Raw genomic sequence first — 22,769 nt, forward strand, 5'->3', positions numbered from 1 at the left:
AATCTCTTGGTTCCAATAATAACAAATGGATTGTGAAATCTATCGTTTATTTGTTTTAGCTTTTGAGACGTCTCAAGCAAGATTTCAGGAATTCAATAGAAGCAAGAAAAACTTGCATAGTTGAAAAGAGTCTCATGAAGCCCCAACTTGGATTTGAACACCCCTATTAGGCATAAGGAAGGATAAGTTCCTTTACACGAAAATATTTTGGATTGTGAGTAATTAACACTATAACTTAAACAATGCTTGTTACCCATTTAATAGTGGCAAACAAAAAAAATGGCAATTTCAATACTGCAATATAAACTGGATTGAGTCTCTTCTAATTCATTTATAACATGGAAATGAATCAAAAGAGATTCAATTCAATTTACATCGCACTAATGAAATGCCATTTTTTTGCTTGCGACTACTAAACTGGTAACAAATATTGTTTAATTTATAGGGTTAATTACTCACAATCTAAAAGATTTTTGTGTTGATGAACTAATCCTTCCTTATGCCTAATAGGGGTGTTCAAGTCAAAGTATGGCTTTTACTCGTTTCACTATAGTTTGGGATAGGAATTATCAATATATTTGTAGGCTTAGAAATCTTGAATCGTGCGTGGAACGATATGGAAATCAGCATACGCCACAAAAGCTATACATGTTTGCTTCAATTATTCCTAGATGACATTTTAACCAATAATTATTTTTTTTTGAACTAAAATAAGGATATTCTTCCAATCAATATTACTTACACATGAATAGGAGGCAAGCAGACAACAAGCTGCGCCACTAGACCTTTTTAGACACACTCGTCAAGTTATGCAAGTATTACCATTAAATAGACTCGTCGAGTTATGCAAATATCACCAAAATAACCAGATCTCTATCGTGAGATTTATTTCATCGTGTACATGAATTGAATTGAATTATGACATATATCAACCCCAAAAATTCATTCCACTTGAAAATAATAGAAACAATGGATTACAGTGTGCAGCAATTTTCAATGACACAAGCTTAAGAACACATGCAATATGATTATCTCTACAATATCCATATAACCATATCATTGCAAATATAATAATTTTGAGTGCCATTATATAATAAAAATCCAAAAAAATGCATCTACAAACTGCAAATCATCAAGATAAAATTGAAAAGCATAAGTTATTATGGTAACAATGCTTGTTAACAATAGCTGAGCTAAGTGATTGTCGACATTAAAATCAACAAAACCATTTAAAGTTAATGACAGGTAGATGAAGTTAGGACAAGGTAGACATAGCACACCAAAAGAACCTACCAAATACAGGGACAAGAAATGAGCATAAAGAAAATTATGCAAGACGTTGAAAATTTTAGGTACTTCCATTCTTTTTTCATTTTTTTTTTTTTGAAACAGCATATTTTATTAAGCAAGGCGAGCGCAAGACGCACTTAGCCCGCAATAGGAGGAAAAGGAGTACAAGCAAGGCCTAAAAACAAAGGACCTTACAACACCTAAACACCAACTCAATAAAAAACCCCCTAAAATCTAATTCCAAGGACTGATAGGAATTAGAAAAACAGCATGACAAAGCGCTATCAAAACAACAGAAGCTACTAAACAAAGATAAATGGCCACTACACCAAAAAATCAACTGCTCCAACAAACCAGAACAGCAGCAGCACACCTAAAAGGCACACGGGCAAGCTGTCCACACAGTAGCAGCTCCAAAAACCAACGAACTCCAGCTGCTAAACAGAAACCAACAGCACAGGCAATGTTGTCTTTATCTTATTGAATTATACCTACTTTCTATTGTTGATGTACTTAGAATATACATTCATTATGCATTTATTTTAAATGCACTACATAATGATTTTGTACATGCCTCTCAATTCTCAAAAAAAGAAAAAAGACTTTGAATGTGAGATGTTTAAATGAAAAGATTTTGCATTTTGGTTTTTGACCTTCCCACTATGTCCATCAAATATCATTGGGCAATTGGTTCCTGCTAATTATAAAAAATTATAATATAGTTTAATTGTATGCTACTCACATATGACATGGATGAAAGCAAAATGATTGAAAATAGGGAAGGACGTTGTTTCTCTTGGTGGGAAGGTGAGGTATATTTGTTGCTGCATACATGCAAAACAACAACCGATTACACGTACCTGAGGAGTGACATAGTCATTGTCCATAAAGAATTGTTCCGCTCATAAGCGCACAAATTATCCCGCCACTCAACAAGTCCTATTTGGTACTGTGAATAATATAGGAGGTGACACAACAACTCGAATTTGTAAAGAATATGACAATGGTGTAAGCCGGGAACTCTTATTTTGAAGGAGAGAAACTTGGTCTGAGAAGAGAGAGGTTATGTCCTTTTGTATGTGTGCATGTTGTTCTTTTTTTATGACTGTTATTGTTTTTCTTCAATGAGTTTGTGCTGATCGCAAGGAATATATTGGCATTACCGTTTTTTTATAAGAGAAAATTAAGGACGGAATGTGATCAACAAACTGAGAGGACTTTGTCAAATAAACATAAGGTGTACGTGTATATATCCTTTCAAAAAATCAAAACAATATTGTACTCAAATAACTCAAAGATACAACAATACCCCACATATTTCAAAATATTTAATATAAAGAACCAAAAAGAATTTTCCGGATAAACATTGTAGTTGTAATGCATCGAAAGTATAAAAAGCTTTGGAACATGTGGTAGGTATGATATTTACTTTTAAAAGAAACCATATTTTTTTCAGAATATATTAATACCTTTCATTCTTTCAAAAAAATTAATACCTTTCATAAACTTTATATAACTCTAAGTTAAAGTTAAAATGAAAATTATCTCCCTTTCCTATTTTTCCAAATGCCTCAATCCAAACATACCCTTAATTGTATTCATGCAACATATAATCCAAACTTTTTCAATACAAAGGTCATGTATGCAAAATTAAATATACTTTTAGGTCATCAGGAACGCAGTCCATGCACAAATTAAATATACCACTCTCTTCATCCCTAGTTTTTGTCCATTTAAGATTTGTCCACACATTAAAAAATAACAAGTTAGATAAGTATAAACCCTTCTACCCTGAATTCATTTTGTAAAAGTAAAATCTATTTAATGCATGGATAGAATGGACTACTAGGGTGGGAATGGTTCGAATCTCCAACACTCCCACTTCTATGCATCCCAAAACTCATTAGTGAGTAACTAAGTTGCCTTCTCATAAATTCATAATGAGGTACTATGATAAAGTAATCTTCTTTATGAAGTGTAGATTCATAAATTTCATTCAATTCAAAGGGCACTGTCAACATAGTTGTAACTAGTTTATGTATAAGAAAATTACTCATGAAAGTTCCTAGACCATACAAGTATTTCAATTCAATGGGCATATTGATCTAAATCACAGAACCAACAATGTAGTTTGACATACTCAAGGATTGAGCTCTAAATTGTTGTCAACACAATAACTCCAATAAACTTCCCCTAGAGTAATGTAAACAAACCTTATATGATCATATACTTGGGACTGATTGCCCGTTATATTTTGGAAACTCTTAAGCTAGACACTCTACATCAAAATGAGCATTTGAGACGTCTCAAGCAAGATTTCAGGAATTCAGTAGAAGCAAGAAAAATTTGCATCAGTGAAAAGTGTCTCATGGGGTACAATTTTCCGTTTTGACATTTTAGTTGAGATCCTCAGCTTGTATTTCTGCAAGAAAAGTAGAAACCGGATATTGTCAACCGTAACACAATTTACAATGTCAAAACGTACACTGATACCGTGATAGACCATACAAAAAATCTCAAAATAAGCATTATCATAAAGAATATTGCAACTTAAAAAATCAATTATTGATACAACACATAGGACTATGAAGTAAGATCTTAACTAACCATGAATGCATTTGAATATAGGATCAAATTGATTCAAGTGCTTCAGGCTCAAATTGATTTATAGTGATCTCCTCTTTAAAAACTGTGTTTAAAACCAAACAGAAACTAATTGCCTAATCTTATGATAAAAATGCACCAAGACTGTAAGGATTGCAAATTGCCATGCAAATTTAGCATATTCAGTTCCAAAACAATGGAGTGTTTTCTTATTCATTCATACCCTTCACGACTCCACTGAGGAAAATTAGATAGTGATTAAAATGAAAAAATACAGCCACTATAAAAGCACCTGCATATTGATATCTAACACCATAAACTACTCTTCAAACTTTATCACGAGAAATGGAATTTTTGAAGACCCTGAGTAAGCTTAATGAATTCGAAGGAAATATCGAAAATAAGGACCGCTTTCCTTATTGTGTGACTATTCATTCCTCCATACACGATTCGCAATATGTGTCATCACAGTAAGTAATTCCTTTAGGAGCAGAACCAATCAATACATATTGAAAAAATGCCCCCCTCTATACTTTCTCAATAATATTCCCATGATATCTGCAGAACATTCTGGTGATACAGATGCTCAACTTATACTACGTTTTGCAATCCTCATGGAAACATTATTGGCATAGAAATGAAATGTACTCAGTATGCATTGCATTTGCTTCTCATAGGACAGCTGTCAAACACATTGTCAATTATGTTTTGAGAAATAAGTAGTCACACACAACAATGAAAGTTATCTGTACTGTCGACATGTCCTTTGAATTCATCAAGCTTACTCAATGTCTTCCAAGATGCAATATCCCGTGACAATATTGAAAAAGAGTGTATCGCTGTTAAAAATCCGTCCCCAGTATTGCTGAGTGGAACACTGAAAGACTGGAACGGAAAGAATCTGAAAACAATCCAAAACAAAATGCACAAAGTATTTGTGACTACTGACTAAAAAAATTGGTTCAGAGACCTATGCACCAAGTAGAGTAATGGAAACACCACCAAACAACTCTAATAATTTAAAAATAATGAAAAGTCAGAAATAGAGAAATTATGTAACATGGTAAGCAATTAAGACAACCACAAGCAGGAATATAGGAGGTGAGCAATGAGCACAGCAAGAACAACTTTTTACGTTGAAAGAGTCCCAACAAATATGAATTTGCACAGTAGAATAACATAAGAGATCAAACCTGAAATTATCTATTTGAACCTGACAGAACTTCAAACATTCCACAGCAACTCAACCATGAAGTCTTTTTCACCAAATTTGGAGCCAAGCTTACTGAAGGCTGAATATCATATCAACAAAGAAAAATATAATCAAAATGAATTTTAAACAAACAAACAAAAGACAAATCTGATTATGTAATGAAACATGTATACAATAGTAAATGCCAAACCTGATTTTTGGAGGATTTTGGAGTCTCAGAATTCTTAGTATGTACTACACCATTAGTGAATTTAGGCTCCTCCAAACTTGATGTTTTAGCATTCTCATCTGTTGAGGGATATACACTATCCTCATTCATCTTCCCAGCAAGATCAATCACTTCTTGAAGAGGGGCTACTGAATTCTCTAGAAATACACTTTGAGTGTTGCCCTTTTCTACCGCAGACACAGAAGCCGTGGTGTTACCTGAATTAATAGAATCTTCGGCAGCTGATTTACCGTCGGTCTCTTCACGTTCATCTGGTAAATTTATTTTAACCGCAGGCACATTGGAAGGTAAAGAATCATCTGATTTAACAAACTCATCATCCTTTGAGTTCTTCTCAGCTAGGGACTTGCCATTTGAAATACCACCACGGTTCCCACTCTCAAGACAGGATTCCTTCGCAGTTTCAATATGCTCAAACCTTCCATTTTCTCTCTCATAACCATCCTTAGATTTCAAATCTCTCTCCACCATAGCAAGACAATCCTCTTTTCCACTCAATTCTTCCACAGACATGACTTCATAAGCAATTGGTCGAGCAGCTGATGTGTGTGAATTATACTCTCCGCCATCACTTCCTTTCTCATTTTTGGACCTCAAATCATCATTTCCTAACATTTTTTCGTAGAATCAATCAAACTATCATCAACTAAAACCAATCTAATCAACATAAACCAAATTTCCCAATAAAAATAATACAAAGCAAGCACTATTAACATATACCCATCAACCCAAATTGACCAAATAGACCAAAAATTATGGTAAAAAACAAAACTTGATAAAAATCTGAATCTGACACAATATATAATTGAAAAGGACCATACATGATTAATTGACAATTACACCTGCACATGTGTTTATAAAGTTGTGTGTTTAATGCAAGTAAAAATTGATTTTGAATTAATTGATTTGAATTAAATTGACTTCAATGCAATGTTTGTGTTTGAGACGCAATCACTTGAAATTAAATTGAACAACAAATTTGAGACTTGAATGCAAAAGCTACAAATAACGGCTTAAAACTGTAATCAATTCTACCGTTAATGTTCAATCAAACATGTCAGAATCAATTTTAAATGTCAGTAATCACTTATGCACAAAAATGAATCCAAACATGTACTAAACAAAAATTAGGTACCTTGAATAGGATTGTTAGTTGATGAGAGGTTGATGTTGATGTTGATGTTTTCCTTTTGCTTCTTGTTCCTAGCAGCTCTTCTCTTCTTAGGACCTGAAGGCATGATTTGAAGAAAAGGTACAAATTTTGAACTCAAAAATGTTCAAAGAAGAAACAAAATGTTAATTGAAATGGTTTTGGCACTATTGTGTTTTGAATATATGTATGATAGTATATGATACTAGGCGCGTGTAAAAGGTGAGATTTTGTTGTTTGTTTGGGTCATTTTCACTCTTTCAATTTCAAATATTCAAACTTTGGGACCTACCCAAAAATATTGAGGTTTCAATAGCAATGTTAACTTAAAATTGTTAAGGGTCTGTTTGGTAAGGTATGTTTTTTATCTTATAATGACTTGATTGAAAACAATCACTTTCTCATGAGTTTATAACTTATTTTTATGAGCATATAGTGGTTTGGGATAAGCTAATTCAAGTAGCTTATAGCTTATCACTTTTTATTTTAAGTTTAGTCTTACGATCTTTAATTGAAAAAAATAAATATTAATTAAATGTATTTTTTTTTTGTCATTTCATATTTATAAGTTATTGCAACCACTAATTTTATCAAACATGCAAATTCAATCAGTTATCTTATTCGCTATCAATTGTAAGCTAGTTTATAAGTGATATGTTATAAGTTCATCCGATGTAAGATAGCTTATCGGCTATCTGTTATTTCTTACCAAACAAAACCTAAATTTTTTGACGGAAAATTTTGTCGTCCATTGTAATTTTTACTCGACATGAGGGATTGGTCTTAGTTGCGCAGAGATATCCAATTCCCACCAAACTTAATAACCTAACCACAAGATAATTTTTCAAATGCGGACATTGTTGAAAATATAAAAAATGTGATTATAGAAGAGGGTTAAATTTGTTAAAATATTTTCACTATGAGGAAAGTGTTCAAATTTCTAATTAACTCATGTTTGACCATTTGTCATCCTATTCAATTATTTTCAAATTTTTGGGATGATAAATAGGGAAAATGATTTCATAGTTTACTTTATAAAACAATTTTCTATTTTTTCATTTTCTAAAATATGTGTTCATTAGTGAGATGGTGTGAGAGTCGAAAAGTGGCTAATTGTAATGAAAAGATGACGAAAAGGTACGTAGAGATGATTCTTTTTTTTTTTTTGATCAAGGGGAAAATTAAAAAAAAGCTAAGCAATTCGCTGTCTAAATATCCCAGAGGCATCCGCAAACAGAGAGATATTTAGCTGAGGAGGAGGAGACATCCATATCTTCAAAGAATCAACATTCATAGCACCAAACTTGGCCAACCAGTCAGCACATTCATTGCCCTCTCTCAAAGTATGATTAAAGGAGACCATCCAAGGAAGAGAAGAGAGCTTCCTAATGAGAGAAAGCAAGTTTGCATGAGGATGAAAGTCATTCTGATTAGTATCCTCAATAAGATCCAAAGTTGTCCGAGAGTCAGATTCTATGATGATAGATCGATACCCAAGGTCCCATGCTAGTTGAAGTCCTTTCCAAATAGCTGAAAGTTCAGCTAGTAAATTAGACGCTCTACCACAAGAACCAGAAAATCCTTGAATCCAAATTCCCGTATCGTTTCTCAAGAGACCTCCAAAACCTGCATTACCAGGATTTCCAAAAGAAGAACCGTCTACATTGATCTTAATATAGCCTTCAGGAGGGAGATTCCAACGAACCTTTTTTTTTAGTCTAGTCATTTAAAAAATATTGATTTTCTAGTCTAGTCATTTAAAAAATGTTCAAATTATACAATTTGATTTTCTTATATTGTCCTACTGATTTCTAACCCATCTCATGTTCAACATAAGAGTTTTAACCAAAGAAGCAATATAAGATAAGTTTAAGGATTAACTTTTCAGATCTTATTATCTCAACATACACCAATTTGTGACACGATATGACATAATTATCATATCTTGTATCTTGTCGTAACCACCAAACGGGCTCTTGATAACGTAAATTTTTTTTTTTTTTTGGAAATAAAAGATTTTTATAATCAAGACTTTTGTAGTTTAGATTCTAAATTATATAGTAAAAAATCATTGACTTTTAAATGACTTCGTGGTCTTATATGGTTTCAAATAAACTTTTAATTTTTCACAAATATTCAAAGTTACAAGAGCCAATAGTAATATATAATAAAAAAATAATAAATTGAATAAAAAATATATAAAATCAATACAATTTTCTCTTGATATTTAAAGTTATAGTTCATGTTATTATCCTAATCAATATTAATACTAGAACACTTTTCTTCGCACAAAAATGTATTATAAACTCCTGATTCAATATACATCTTTTAGATTACCTAATGATGATGGCGATGACAACAATAGCAATGACGACGACAACAACAAGGTCATGCTAATAAGTGTTATAAGGACAGACATTGTTAAAAAGAACTAACAAATGAAAATTTTATCTTAAAAATACAAAACAAACATTAATATAGTGTGCATATTACTCTTATCATTTACTTAATACTATTTAAGATAATGATGAACACATCAATGTTTAATAAATTTAATTTAGTAAAATTACTATTATTCTCCATTTATTTATAATATTTCTTTTGATTCGAATGAAATGAAATAACGAGTGTGACACTTCTGTAAAAAAAAACTAAAAAGAAATTTTTAACAAAAGAAAAGTAACTGGGACACTTGTTGCAAAAGTATCTATATACACAATACATATACTCCCTCCATTTTAAAATGAGTGTCGTTTTAGCAAAAAAAATTGTTTCAAAATGAATGTCGTTTTCAGTTTCCAATGCACTATTAATTACTTTTTCCAATAGTACCCCTTAATTATTACTATGCACACTACTTCCAAAGTATCACATTTTACTTTAATTTATAATGATGGAAAATGCACCAATAGTTAACAAGGCTATTTTAGTAAAAATGTCATTTCTATAGACAACATTATTGCATTTCTTAATATGTGTGTAACAATATAAAACGACACTCATTTTGAAACAGAGGGAGTATAAAAAATAAAAAAATTTAGGTTAAATTAAAGAGTTTTACTTTTTTTTTTTGAAACGGCAAATATTATTAACCGACGAGCCCGTGCGAGAAGCACTAACAAGCTCGGGTGGAGAAAAAAATACAAATAAGGGGAAATCGGTTGCCATACAATCACCAGGCTCGAACAAAAACCCCTTTAAAAACCACCCAAAAACAAAAAATCCAGCCCAAAAAGAATTGACGCAAGATTATACAAATGACGGATCACAAGAATACCCCTGCGTCAACACGAAATAGGAACCACCATAGGGGCAGCCGCGAAAAACACCTGCAGCAGAACCAAAGAAGGCAATGTCCAAACCAGCTGCTGCAACTGCCTCCTGTACGCCTCAAAGCTCAGCCAAAGAGAAAGGAAAAAACCAAGTGCCAAAGCCCCAAAGCCAACCCCAGCCGAAACACAAAACAGCAGCACACCCTGAACTCAAAGCAGAACAGCTGAGCCACCCACTAGACCGCAGGCAACCTCCAAACAAACAACACCAAACGCCATCGAACAAACAGAAGGCAAAACCAGCAAAGCATCCAACCCCGTAACCGCCAACCCACCAGGAACCACAACAATAAAAACAACAAGCCTATCTCTTAAGACACTCCAAAGGATCCCAACACCATTCATAGAAGAGAAAAACGGGGCACTTAAGACGAGTAAGACACCACCGCCAAGACAAAACTTTTATATCCTCAACCAACTCCAACACCTCCGTTACCTTGTCATTAAAAATCTTATCATTCCTAGCCTTCCAAATAACCCAAATCGTAGCATGCCAAATAATCCGAAGGCCTCGTTTGATTTTCTTATTCGGAGACCCCGCATTCCAACACGCCCAATGCACAAATAAATTGGGAGGGATAATGAACATTTTCTCTATCCAACGAAGAATATCCATCCAAACCCCTCTTGCTACCCCACAATGCATGAAGAGATGATTCGTCGTCTCGTTGTCCCTATCACACAACACACACCTCATGTTGACATCCGGAGGAAGGGCATTTCTTCTACTAAGGTTAACACGTGTTGGGATACGATTAAGCAACAACTTCCAAGAGAAAGCAAGCACCTTTGACGGTGCCGAACTCTTCCATAATTGGTGGAACACTCTCTTTTCCTCCACCCCCCAATTGTCCTCTAAGGTAGACGTAGCCTCCAATTTCTTGTACATAGACTTCACCGAAAACAAACCATCCTCTTCAAGCTTCCAATGCCAACTATCAACCCCCGGATTCCACACGTGACTCTCCAAATCCCCCATCAAATTAGCAAGCATATCTTCCTCCCACACAAAAAACCTCCGACGCCAAGAGAACTCCCACTCCCTAACCCCCCCATTCAACCTCCAAATCTCCGCCACCGAAGACTCTTTTTGATTGGACATCACAAAGAGTCTCGGATATTTATCCCGGAAAGGAACACTCCCCCTCCACTTAGCATACCAAAACTTCGAGTTCTCCCCATTACGAACTCTTCTCTCCACTTCTTCAATAAACCAACCTCTACCACCCTCGATATTCTCAATATCCTTCCACCACCTTGAAGATAAAGAGTCCCTCACACCACCAACGCCTTCGACCAAGTCGCCAATATTGTTACCATATTTTTCCATAAGAACCTCCTTCCAAAGCATATTGTCCCCATTCAATAAACGCCACCTCCACTTGGCCAACAAACTCTCATTAACCAACCTAATATCCCTCACCCCTAGACCACCCTTATCCTTTGGTTGACACACCGAACTCCACTTCACCCAAGAGATCTTCCGACCACCCGACACCCCTCCCCAAAGAAAATCCCTTTGAATTTTCACCAACTTCTTCCACACTTTGCCGGGCATTTTCATAAAGGAAAGATAAAAGATAGGGATAGCATTAATCACGGAATTCAAAAGGACAATTCTACCTCCAAAACTAATGAACTTATTACCCCAAGAATTCAACCGAGTAGTGACATGATCCAAGAGCGGCTCCCAAGTCAAAAGAGTCTTCGGTTTTGCACCAACCGGAAGGCCTAAATACTTGAAGGGGATAGTGCCTTCATTACAATTCAAAAAATGACAAGCCATATCCATAAAATCACGAGCAACATTAATACCAATTAAACAACTTTTGAAAAAGTTCACCTTTAACCCGGAAGCCATTTCGAAGCCCCTTAAAAGCGCCTTGATCACCCATAAATTGTCCACCGTTGCCTTACCCACACAAATGGTATCATCCGCATATTGAAGATGGGATAAAATCAACCCCTCCGTATTGAAGCGCACACCCTCGAACAAATTAAGTCTCACCACATTCCTCATCAATCCACTAAAACCTTCGGCCACCAACAAGAAAAGAAAAGGAGCTAAAGGGTATCCTTGTTTTAGGCCTCTATGAATATCAATCTCCTCCGTTGGGCTACCATTAACAAGAACCGACATACTACCACCACACACACACGCTTCCATCCAAGCAATCCACTTACGCTCCAAACCTACTCTCTTCATCATATACACCAAAAAACTCCACTCCACCGAATCATAGGCCTTCTCGAAATCCACTTTAAGAATCAACACCTCTTGATTTGACTTCTTAGCCCAATCAACCACCTCATTAATAACCAAAACCCCATCCACCAAGTTTCTACCTTTCACAAAAGCCGATTGCGTATTCGAAATGATAGAGTTCATAACACCGGCCAATCTTTTAGCCAACACCTTCGAAATTATCTTATAAAGGCTACCAAGCAAAGAAATTGGCCTAAAATCCTTAAGCTCCATCGGAGAGGCTACCTTTGGGATTAATGCCACAAAATAAGACAAAAGCCCCTTAGGTAAGACTTCATTAGCATGAAATTGGTCAAACAAAATCCTAACCTCCCCTTTAACCAAGTACCAAAAGTCTTTAAAGAAAGCAAAATTAAAGCCATCCGGACCCGGACTTTTGGTACCATCGCTCTCTTTAATTACCCAATCAATTTCCTCCTCAACAAAAGGCGCAATTAGACCCGCATTCTCCTCATCGGACACCCTATCAAAAGGAACTCCATCAAGCGTAGGCCGCTCCCATCTATCCGACGACACATGCTTTGTAAAATAGTTAACCACCTCCCTTCTTATCTCACTAGGTGATTGCACCCACCCCCCATTCACTCGAAGAGCCGAGACATGATTCCGACTTGCCCTCCCCTTAACACAATTATGGAAAAACTTATTATTAGCGTCCCCCTCCTTTAACCACCTCGATCTCGACCGTTGGACCATAAGAGAGTCTTTTGCCCGCAAGAGTCTCCAAAGGTTTCCAAATTTATCCTTCCTAAGTTGCACTTCCATCTCGCTCAAAAGACCATCCTCACCCCTATCATCCAACTCCGCAATCTCTTCCACCAAAATACAAACTCTCTCTTCCATCCCACCATACTCTTCTTTATTCCACCCCTTCAAACGGATCTTGAGGTTTTTAAGTTTTTCCTTCAAGATAAACCCCATCCAACCCCCAAGATTTTGATTCCTCCAAACTTCCTCCACTAGGGGCTTAAACCTCCTATTCTCGAGCCAATAGTTATTAAAACGAAAAGGTTTTGGCCCCCAATCCCAACCTCCCACCTTTAACACCAAGGGACAATGATCCGACACATCTCTAGGGAGAACCCATAAAGTCGATTCTCCCCAAGCACGATTCCACTCTTCGGAAATAAGAACCCGGTCAATCCGACTCATAGAGATACCATTCGAGTGGTACCAAGTAAAGCGCCTCCCTACCACCTTTTTGTCCTCCAAATCAATATCCCTCCTAAACGCCTTATAAAGTGCCATTTCAACAACATGAGCACCGGAAGCCTCTTCATTTACACCCCTCCTTTCCTCACCTTCTCCAACCGCATTAAAGTCTCCCAAAATGCACCAAGCCCCACCGCCCAAGTTTCTCCTAGCCAAAATCAATCTATCCCACAACCTCTTTTTACCGGCCAAATCACACTTCGAATAAATATTAATTATGATACATTTTTGTCTATTAATGCCCCAGTCTAGACAAACACCAACAAAGCCTTCGCCCGTAAAAGTATAATACAAAGTAGCCCTAGACTTCCTCCAAATTGACAGAATCCCTCCACTATTTCCTTCTGAAGGAAGAAAAGCCCAATCAAAATCGTCGTTCCCCCAAAGAGAAGCACAAAACATCTTGGAGATCGACTCCATTTTTGTTTCTTGAATTGCCAAAAAATCCACATTATGATGCCGGATCAATTGTTTGATTTTATTCTTCTTCAACCGCCCTCCCAATCCTCGCACATTAAAAGATGCAACTATCATTGATCACCTCTAATCTGCTCCCTTATCACCTTGTTCTTTTGATCAGTTTGTTCGGAACGAATTAACCTCGTAGATACACCTTCCGCCATCGTGAAGTCGAACCCCGCCACATTCTGAATTCCAAACAATTTTGAAGCTTCAAAGACTTTGACTGGATCCCTATCTTCATCAAGCCTTAAAGACTCCTCTTTTTCCTTTCGTTGCTCCTCCATAATATTACGCAAACCCGAAGACTTTTGAGCCACTGTCCTTCTTGGAGACAAGATAGAAATACCAATATCTTCATCACTATATCCTCTTCCCACCTTTTCACTGACTGCCCTCCCCGAGTTCACCTCCATCTCACCCCATCCTGCTACATCCTCACCCACCAAACTACGTTCATTCAGACTGCACCAGTCGCGCCCCTTATGCTCCCTATGCCTATGCGATTTACGATTCACCATAGGAGGAAGTGAAGGATTAGCAACCCCTTTAGCCTGTTTCTTTTTGTAACTTCTAATAATTTTTGCCCTCAATATTTTCTCTTGCTTTTCAACGTGATCCTCTAGAGAATCACTGAATTCTGAAATATCATTATCTTCAGGACTAAATCTTGTGTGTTTATTACTCCACACACCCCTTTCCATTAGAACAGCTTCTTGAGTTTCAGCCACTTGTGACTCCTCCTGAGGCCCAATATGCAAATGTCCATTTGAGTGGCCCAAAACCGGATCCTCTAACCGCTCCGACCCACATACCATATCCGCTCCAGCATGTTCCTCAAAGCTTAATTCGGGTCTATTTAACTGGGCCCCATTAACTGACCCAGAGTCCAACGCAACAAAAACTTCCAAAGGAAGCTTTCCTTTGTCTGCCGCCTTCAGCTTTACGTGGCCCCCCTCAATAGTTTCATCATTTTGTGGTCCCTTCCCATCCTTTGTCACATGTTTCAAACCAGCCTCCCCTACATCCCTACAGCCTGCCACATGTCCACTCCCTGCCTTTCTTTGAGAAGAACTCTCCCCCAAAAAAGTACCTTTCCCTATAGACCCCAAGAAAACACTTTTCTGACCTTCCTCTTGTCCCCTCACAGCATTGGGTAGAGCATACCTAGGACTGACCCCACCTATAGGATTATCATCACCTTCCATAGATGAGGCCTCCAACTCCATCCCTACCACCCCATCTGCTGCAGACTCGCCGGAAGCCTGCTCCTCCCACAATCCGATGTCCTCCGCCCTGTCAACCGGCGGAAAGCCACCCTCCTCAAACACAGCTAGCTTAAACATCGAGCCAACAACCTTCAAATTCACATATTCATTGATCAAAGTCCCCCTATCTGTTGAAACTAAAATCCTTGCAAAATCAAATCTGCTTCTCTCCACAGTGGCATCATCAAAATCTAGAAAATCTCCAAATAAATCACCCAGTTTTTTAAAGGTTGATTCCTCCCACACATGAAGAGGCAACCCAAAAAATCTGAGCCAAACCTTCCTTCTTCTGGCCACTAAGTTTGGAGTCCATCTTCTCACCTCTTGAAAAACACTTGACCACCAAGGCTGATGATCTACCTTGGCTCTCTCAACTCCTCCTGCCACCAAAGGTTGAAGTAGCACCATTTTCCCCCCCATAGCAGAGACCTTAATATCGCCACAACCCTCCATATTCAAACAATGTTGTAGCAGCACAGCTTCTCTGTATACATGTAAAAAGCCCACATAACTCCCATTCAGCAGGCCTAGCATATCCTCACAAGGTTCCACCTCCAAAGATGTACTCCTCCCTCCTACTGCCACCGCACCTTGCGACCCCCCTGCAGCCACATTACGGTATGACACACCATCCCTCACCTCCGCCTCTAACCTTCTCGACGGCACTCCCCCACCATCGCTCCTCCTCACAACCTCCCCCTTCTCCTCCCTACTGAACCTAGCTATATTAACCTTCAACTTGATATTGCCCCACCACACCTCTTTCAGATCTTCCTCCAATCTTCCCACATCAGAAACCTCCTTGAATTTTACGAAGCCAAACCTCCTATCCCATTTGTCTCTCTTCTTTGGAATGAACACTTCTCCCACCATACCAAAAGTTCCAAAGAGCTTATAAAGTTCAGTCTGCAACATATCCTCAGGAAAGTTGGTAAAGAAGAAAGAAATAGAAATGGAATCTAAGTGTTTGAAATAGCCCTGTCTTTTGGTGTTGGCCGTCGCCACCCCAACATGGACCGGCGCAGACCCTCTCTCTGTTTCCCTATTTGCCCCCATTGACCCATTTTTCCCCACTCCCTCTCTCTCTAGATTCTCTCTCATCCTTTTTTCTGCTATTTTTCAACAAGTATTAATCTGGTGAGAATTAAAGAGTTTTACTTATGTCATTGGATGAAACAATTTAAATGATCTTTGCTTTTGTTTTGGTCGAACTTTAAATTATTAAGATTCATTTTCTCTAAGAATTGAGGCAAATTTAGAGAGAAAAAACGTGAAATCTCTCTCTAATTTTTCCATCACTAAATTCTGTGACGAGGGATTTTAAGGCTTAACACACATAAAAGTTATAGAGTTTTTTGTCAAAAAATATTATATAGAGTTAATACACATTTTAATAATTTATAAAATACAAAAGCAAAAATACGTTAAAGAATTAAATATAAACATTATTATTTATGATGGTCAAAAGAATATTAATTTTATAAATTATTATAATATTCATTTTTAAGAAGTAAAAAACAAAATATTAAATTGATTCTTTGATATTAATGTTTCATTGTTATTGTAAGGATTTATAATTTGGGATATTATTTTTTTAGACAGAAGAAATAAATTTTTAAGAACAATACGTCAAAACTAGAAAGTTTTGAATAAACTTAGGTCAAAGTCATAAATATATCAATTTCTTTTTTGTCTAAAAATATATCGATTTCTATAAAAATATATATATATATATATATATATATATATATATTCTTTAAAATATGCCCTCACGGCGCCAATTTTCATTTTTGATAATAGTCATTTTGATATCTAAATATGTAATGAGTATCAATAATAATCTCTAAATATATCAAAATTTTGAAATAGTTCATGATTGTGCATCATCTTAATCAAAATAGTTTTTTTAGAACAATCAAAATAGTTCTTTATGTTATAATATTTTGTTAATATTATCATATTAGTTCCTTCCTCAATATACTTACTTATTATCATATTAATCATTATAAGTATTTACTTAGTGTCATATCAGTTCCTATATGAAAATAATTAATTTTAGCATTGATAGACTATTTTAGAATCTTGATAGATATTGTTGTGGTTACTTGTTACACATTTAGAGATCAAAACGACTACACCCTCCGGTCACAAATATAAGCAAAAATTTACTTTTTAGGTTCATTCAATAAATGATGTATGTGGTCTATTTAATAGTCCACATACATCATTTTATTGAATGAAACTAAAAAGTAAATTTTTGCTTATATTTGTGACCGAATGGTGTATTGCCTTATGATTTTTTCTTGATAATAATAATAATATAATAGTCCTTGGTCAAAAAATAATAATATAATAATAGTCCTTAAAAAAATATATATTAATATTAATAATAGTCCCTCAAAAAATAATTATTAATAATAGTAATAATAATAATTAAAAAAGAATATGAAAGAACATAAGTATAACACACATTGTTCAGCTTCACCCAGCTTCCAAATTTCCCTCCTTTCTCCTCTCACTCACTCTGTCTGAACCATTTTACCAATCTGCCATGGCATTTTCCATACCCAACTTCTCATTTCATGTTTCTCTGCTTCAAAAAGGTACCTTTTTTACTCTTCTCCTTCGTACCCATTTTCTGTATTTCTCACACTCACTCACTCACTCTCACAGGGTTTTGTTTTTGTTTGTGTTTGTATGTGGGTCTGCTAAAACCTTTCAGTGTTTAGAGCTTTTTATGTACATTTGATTTTCAATATGTTAGTAGTTCTCATTTGATTGGTTTGATTATCTTTATTTGCTCAATGTTGTTGCTAGACCATGCAATTTTTTTGGCTAAAGAATTTTTTTTTATTTTATTCGTTGGTTATTTCTTTGATTAGTAAATTGATATTGGTGGTGGTTGGGGGAGGGTTTTAAATAGTCAGTGCGATAATGATTGCGGTCAAATCAGGTTTTAAATAGGGTTTTTAGTGATGGTTGCGCATCTCTAAGATTGTGGAGAATTGTGATCAAATGTGACCGATGTAGCCTAATCGTGGCCACGTTGTGGTTTCAGCAATGTCAAAAAACTTTATGCCATGGTCAAATCGGGTTTTAAGTTATGGTGTCGTGTCGCGGTCCCTGATTTTTTAGGGAATTGTGATCAAATGCAGCCGATGTAGCCTAATCGGGGCCGCATCGTGGTTTCAGCAACATAAAAAACCCTTTATGTCTGCGGTCCAGATCGCGGTTTCAAGGCAAAAAAATTGTGTTCAAATGCGGCTGATATAGCCTAATCGAGGCAGTGTTGTGGTTTTGGCGACATCAAAAACCTTTACGCCGCGGTCAAATAGGGTTTTATGTTTTGGTGGTCTCATCGCGATTCTGATATTGTAGCCGATGTAGCCTAATCGCGGCTGTATTGCAGTTTAGGCAACATAAAAAAAAACATTATGCCGCGGCCTAGATTGCGTTTTCGGACCTTTTGTTAAAAACCCTAGTGAAGGGTTACTTCAACTTTTGTGATGTAAGAAACTCACATAATTGGTTCTTAGGTAATTAATTGATGTATCTCTTTATCTTAGTGATTCATTCATCATGTTGCCTGTGAGGAGAGTTATGTGTCTGTAGAGTTGTCTCTGAGAGAGTTGATGGGAATAAAGGTTAATATGTTACTTTGTTTTGCAAGCATACAGGGTGTATTTGTAATGCTATGAGTCATGGAGCCCACTAAAACTAATGTTTTCATGAATCCTCTTTTTCCCCATTTGTTATCTTTTACTATATGTATATGATTTTGTTTAAGATGTTAGAAATTGGTTACTTGGTGAATAACACTTGGAAGGAAGCTTACAATCTTTGAAGATTGCATATACTTATTTATACTGATTTTGCTATATCTTTTAAAATTATACTGGCAAATTTTTAAGGCAATAGTGTAATGGTGATTGTTCAATTAGACCAAGCCTTCACTTCTACCAAACCAAGAAATTGGTTCCAAAAACATGAAATTAGGACAAGCCTTCACCAATAAATCTGCTGCTATTGATAACTTTGTTCCACCCACCCTAAAGCCATTTGGTTGCAAGTCCTGACCAATAATATGTGAATTAGATGCCTTTTTAGCCTAGACTATTAAATATTTGTAATCTTATGTGGATTACAGCGAATAGGTGCGTGCACACATACACAATGAATTTTGAAATGGAAAGTACTTACGTTGATTTTGTCATAAACTACTTGCTTTTTTAATCTTTCTGAATTATATAGACCAATAGTTTCCTAAATGTGAATTATCCTTATTGCATCAGTGAATTATCCTTAATGCTACGCCTTGTTGCATTCATTAATAGCATTCTTTTCAAGATTCTCCAGTTTTGAACTCTTCAGATATTCTCTTTTGCATTCTTAAACCGATAAGCTAGAAATATCTCCTGGTTTCATTATATTCTTTTCATCTTTCTGTTAGTCTAGAGATGGGAATTTCGATCTTGAGTTCATATGGAGTGTTCTCTTGTAAATGCTTCTCTCATTTTCTTACTCATGTCTGATTTTATTCTCAATAAAGCGATTTGGAAGTCAAAAGGTTCTTTTGAACTCAATGATAGTAGTATTGTTAAGTGGTTGCCATGGTGGTATGGTGCAGTGGTTTTCCAGGAAAAAGCCATATAATGGCTAGAGTTGCTGGTTTCTCGTAGCAGCCTAGGGCGGTTGCTTTTGCCAATGTAGTTTTGGCAGTGACCGTGCGGATATTGTGGAAAAAGCAACAGTTACCATGGTTATCAGTATCTTACGATACATGCAAGTCATATCTCGATTAGATGGAATGCTAAATTCCATCGATATGAATCTCTAGTGTGTATCTATTTCGAACATGAATCTCATTTTGAGTTCCGATACATTTTTTTTTAAGAATCCAAACTAGCCCACCGAAATTGGCACTAGAGAGAATCGAACCTAAGACCTTAAGAATAGCACACTCCAAGGTCCCAAGCCAACGCCGTCATACCAAACCAAGTGGGTTAGTTCCGACACATTATAATGAATATTGATTCACTATGATGAATGCCAATTTATTTTAATGACAACCTAAAGTTAGTGTAGCGAGCCAATTTCGTGTAGCCAAGCACTTTTATTTTGTCATTCGATTTATGACTCAAATCTTGAATTATTTTGAATTTAGTAGATGATTTTTTAGCATATAGTTATGCTATGTCACTTGTTTATACTTTAAAATGTTATACTTGTATTGTTAATGTATCATACAATTCATAATAAGATTCGGTTCATGATTCGGAAAGTAGGTCTGCCAATGCACAATTGCATCTCGATTCAATAACCATCGGTTACTATTTTTCTATTTTGTTTGAAAAATAAAATTTAAGAATCTTTGACAGTTCAGACCCCACTCATCATGCTTTGAATGTGGTCCAAACATCGGAACACTAAAGATGCTTTGCTCACGCTATATGCGTTCATGTTTTCTGCATATATAAACCCGACATTGGATGAAGATCCATTTAACTAAACACCTCCACCATCTCTCTTGCCCATTCCCGAGTAACCATTCATCTTTGAAAAATGAATGTTTTGGTTTTCTCAGGTAATCTCTATGTTCCTGTGTCTTGGTTTCTTTGGTAACACATCTTCATCTGATTTTTCATCTCCTATCATTCTCCTTTTCCTCCATTTCTCTTTATTATCTTAATCTCTTTCTTCTCTTTCTATTCTTCCCTGTTCTGAGTCATCGTTACATTCGCTTTGATATTTGTCAAGTGGTTTTCACTTCTCTGTTTGTTATGCCCTCTTTGATAATCTGTGTGTGTGTTTGTGTGTGTGTCTGTGTATTATTTCCATCATATGCTATGTGCTTTTTCCATAGTCTACAACGACATCTGCATATTTATATGGCAGATTTTTGGCTTTCCTTTAGGAGCCACCATCCACCATTAATAGCATTGGATAGCAATACTCAATAGGATTCATTGCAAATAGCTTGTCGGTCCAAGTTACTTCCCCCATAAGTGCTATGGTGACTTAGTAGATCACAAGCGATGACAGATCTATAAAAATAAAGTGAAGGGTGAAGAAAATTTCTCCCTCAATATGATTAGTATATCGGTAGTAGTAGTTGTAGTAGTAGTATTGTGTTTTGGCCTCTCTAGTGTTCTGTATATGGTGATTTTTATAGAGTTTACCATTTTTCAGATGTGTAAGAAGGTTGAGCATCCTTGATGCATTCTTTGCTTTTATTTTTATTTTTCTCCTAATGTTCTTTGCTCTCTTTGCTTTCAAGGATTTATGTTCCTTCTTTTTATTATGGTCTTGATTTTCTCTTTCTTGTCATTACTTTTTTTTATTTGCTCACCCTTTTGTTTTGCTTCATCTCTGAAAATTTACCCTAACAACTTTGTCATGAATTTTAGGTTTGGCGAAAGCAATGGTGCCTGCTGCAAGGATTCAATCCTGGTGCACAAGACATGAACAATTTATTGTCATTTAAAGGTCTTGAAGCTCTGGATTAATATTCCAAGAGTTTGGAATTTGGAATGAAGCCATCGGTCCGGATAGTTTAATGAAAATGTATTATATTAAATTTATGTTTCTACATTATTATTTCATGTAGTCTGGTTCAATCATTTTTGGCACATCAGTTTGGCACCAATGGTGACCTCTTGAACATGTCAAATTTACATGCATTTAGTTTTCTCTATTGTTTTCAGTACTTTCAGCATTATAAGTTATCTTCCATTTACTGTTAAATATATTACTATTTTAAGAAATAATTTATATTTACATATCCAATGATTGTTATTACAGTAATGGTGTTTGTATGAAATCGATATGAAAAACAGATTGAGCAAAGCTGGATCGGTTACTTTACTACTTACTATGCATGAGAGAGAATAAAAAACGCACGCATCACTCCTTTCTGTATTTTGGATGTAATCGTTTCAAAATATTTAACATTTCCCTATGTATCTGTGAGGGTCTCGTGCTCCACGAGTATTTTTGGCAATGCATGAAGTTCATCATTGTGTGAGGTCAAAGTAGCTTTTGCATTGATATAGCCTATAAGCCTTTTCTTGCAATATCTTTACCTCTTTCTCAATAAGAAGCTCTGTTTCTGAGTTCAGAATCATCAAGCATCTGTTTATGGCTGATACTCAGTCTTCTTCTTATCCTTGATAACCATTCCAAGAGTTAATCCCCGAGCGACGATAGTCGCCTTGTGAACAGGATCTGCACCATCAGTATACATTGTCACAAGGGCATGACCACCTTCATATGAAAGAGATGTTCCTTTTCGATTCCCATTATAATCTTGTCCTTTGGATGCCTTATAAAAGACAATGCTTGCAGCTTTAGCACCATCCATTGTAGCTTTGACAGTAGCGATGTTAACCATGTTTGCAAACTCAACACCAGGGAATCTAGATTTCCCTAGTGCTAGAATCATTGTATCAACATCATCATCCCTTCAAAATTTGTTGAGTTTCATTTTCATTGATTGCAGATAAAATTATAATTTGAAACAGTGGAATGTGAATCTTAGTTGTATGTGCTAGGACAGTAACAACCCTAATTTGAAGTAAATTAAGGCCTTGTCTAATGAGTGAGGTAAATTAGTAGCTCCTACCACAATAATGCTTTGATTATGCTTGAAACTATATTATTCAACAAGTAGTTAATACATTTTGTATCTAGATAAAATTGTTGAAGCTGGAGAGCAATGTCGACATTGGAATCTTGGAGGTAGGGAAC

The 22,769-nt window shown here is 35.9% G+C and overlaps 2 protein-coding genes and 1 long non-coding RNA gene across 3 annotated transcripts; 1 reads left to right on the forward strand and 2 right to left on the reverse strand.

The window, feature by feature from the left end:
* Window positions 1-3,267: 3,267 nt before the first annotated feature.
* LOC146917118 (uncharacterized) lies at window positions 3,268-6,762 on the reverse strand. The gene is made up of 4 exons (XM_085718910.1): window positions 6,472-6,762; window positions 5,298-5,944; window positions 5,088-5,186; window positions 3,268-3,712 (listed from the first exon to the last, which is right to left on the reverse strand). The coding sequence occupies exons 1-3, from the start codon at window positions 6,572-6,574 to the stop codon at window positions 5,094-5,096; spliced, it is 843 nt and encodes a 280-aa protein (XP_085575036.1). The 5' UTR covers window positions 6,575-6,762; the 3' UTR covers window positions 3,268-3,712; window positions 5,088-5,093.
* A 5,524-nt stretch (window positions 6,763-12,286) lies between these two features.
* LOC146917119 (uncharacterized) lies at window positions 12,287-13,716 on the reverse strand. The gene is made up of 2 exons (XM_085721825.1): window positions 12,468-13,716; window positions 12,287-12,345 (listed from the first exon to the last, which is right to left on the reverse strand). Exons 1-2 carry the CDS (start codon window positions 13,714-13,716, stop codon window positions 12,287-12,289), a joined length of 1,308 nt encoding a protein of 435 aa, XP_085577951.1.
* A 3,665-nt stretch (window positions 13,717-17,381) lies between these two features.
* Window positions 17,382-21,823, forward strand: LOC146917120 (uncharacterized). The gene is made up of 2 exons (XR_015015471.1): window positions 17,382-17,626; window positions 21,431-21,823. It is a non-coding gene; the product is annotated as an uncharacterized LOC146917120 (long non-coding RNA).
* Window positions 21,824-22,769: the final 946 nt, after the last annotated feature.

Source organism: Medicago sativa, chromosome 6 (assembly GCF_051527215.1).
Source record: "Medicago sativa cultivar Bolivia chromosome 6, Bolivia_mono, whole genome shotgun sequence".
In the NCBI taxonomy this organism is placed as follows: domain Eukaryota; kingdom Viridiplantae; phylum Streptophyta; class Magnoliopsida; order Fabales; family Fabaceae; genus Medicago; species Medicago sativa.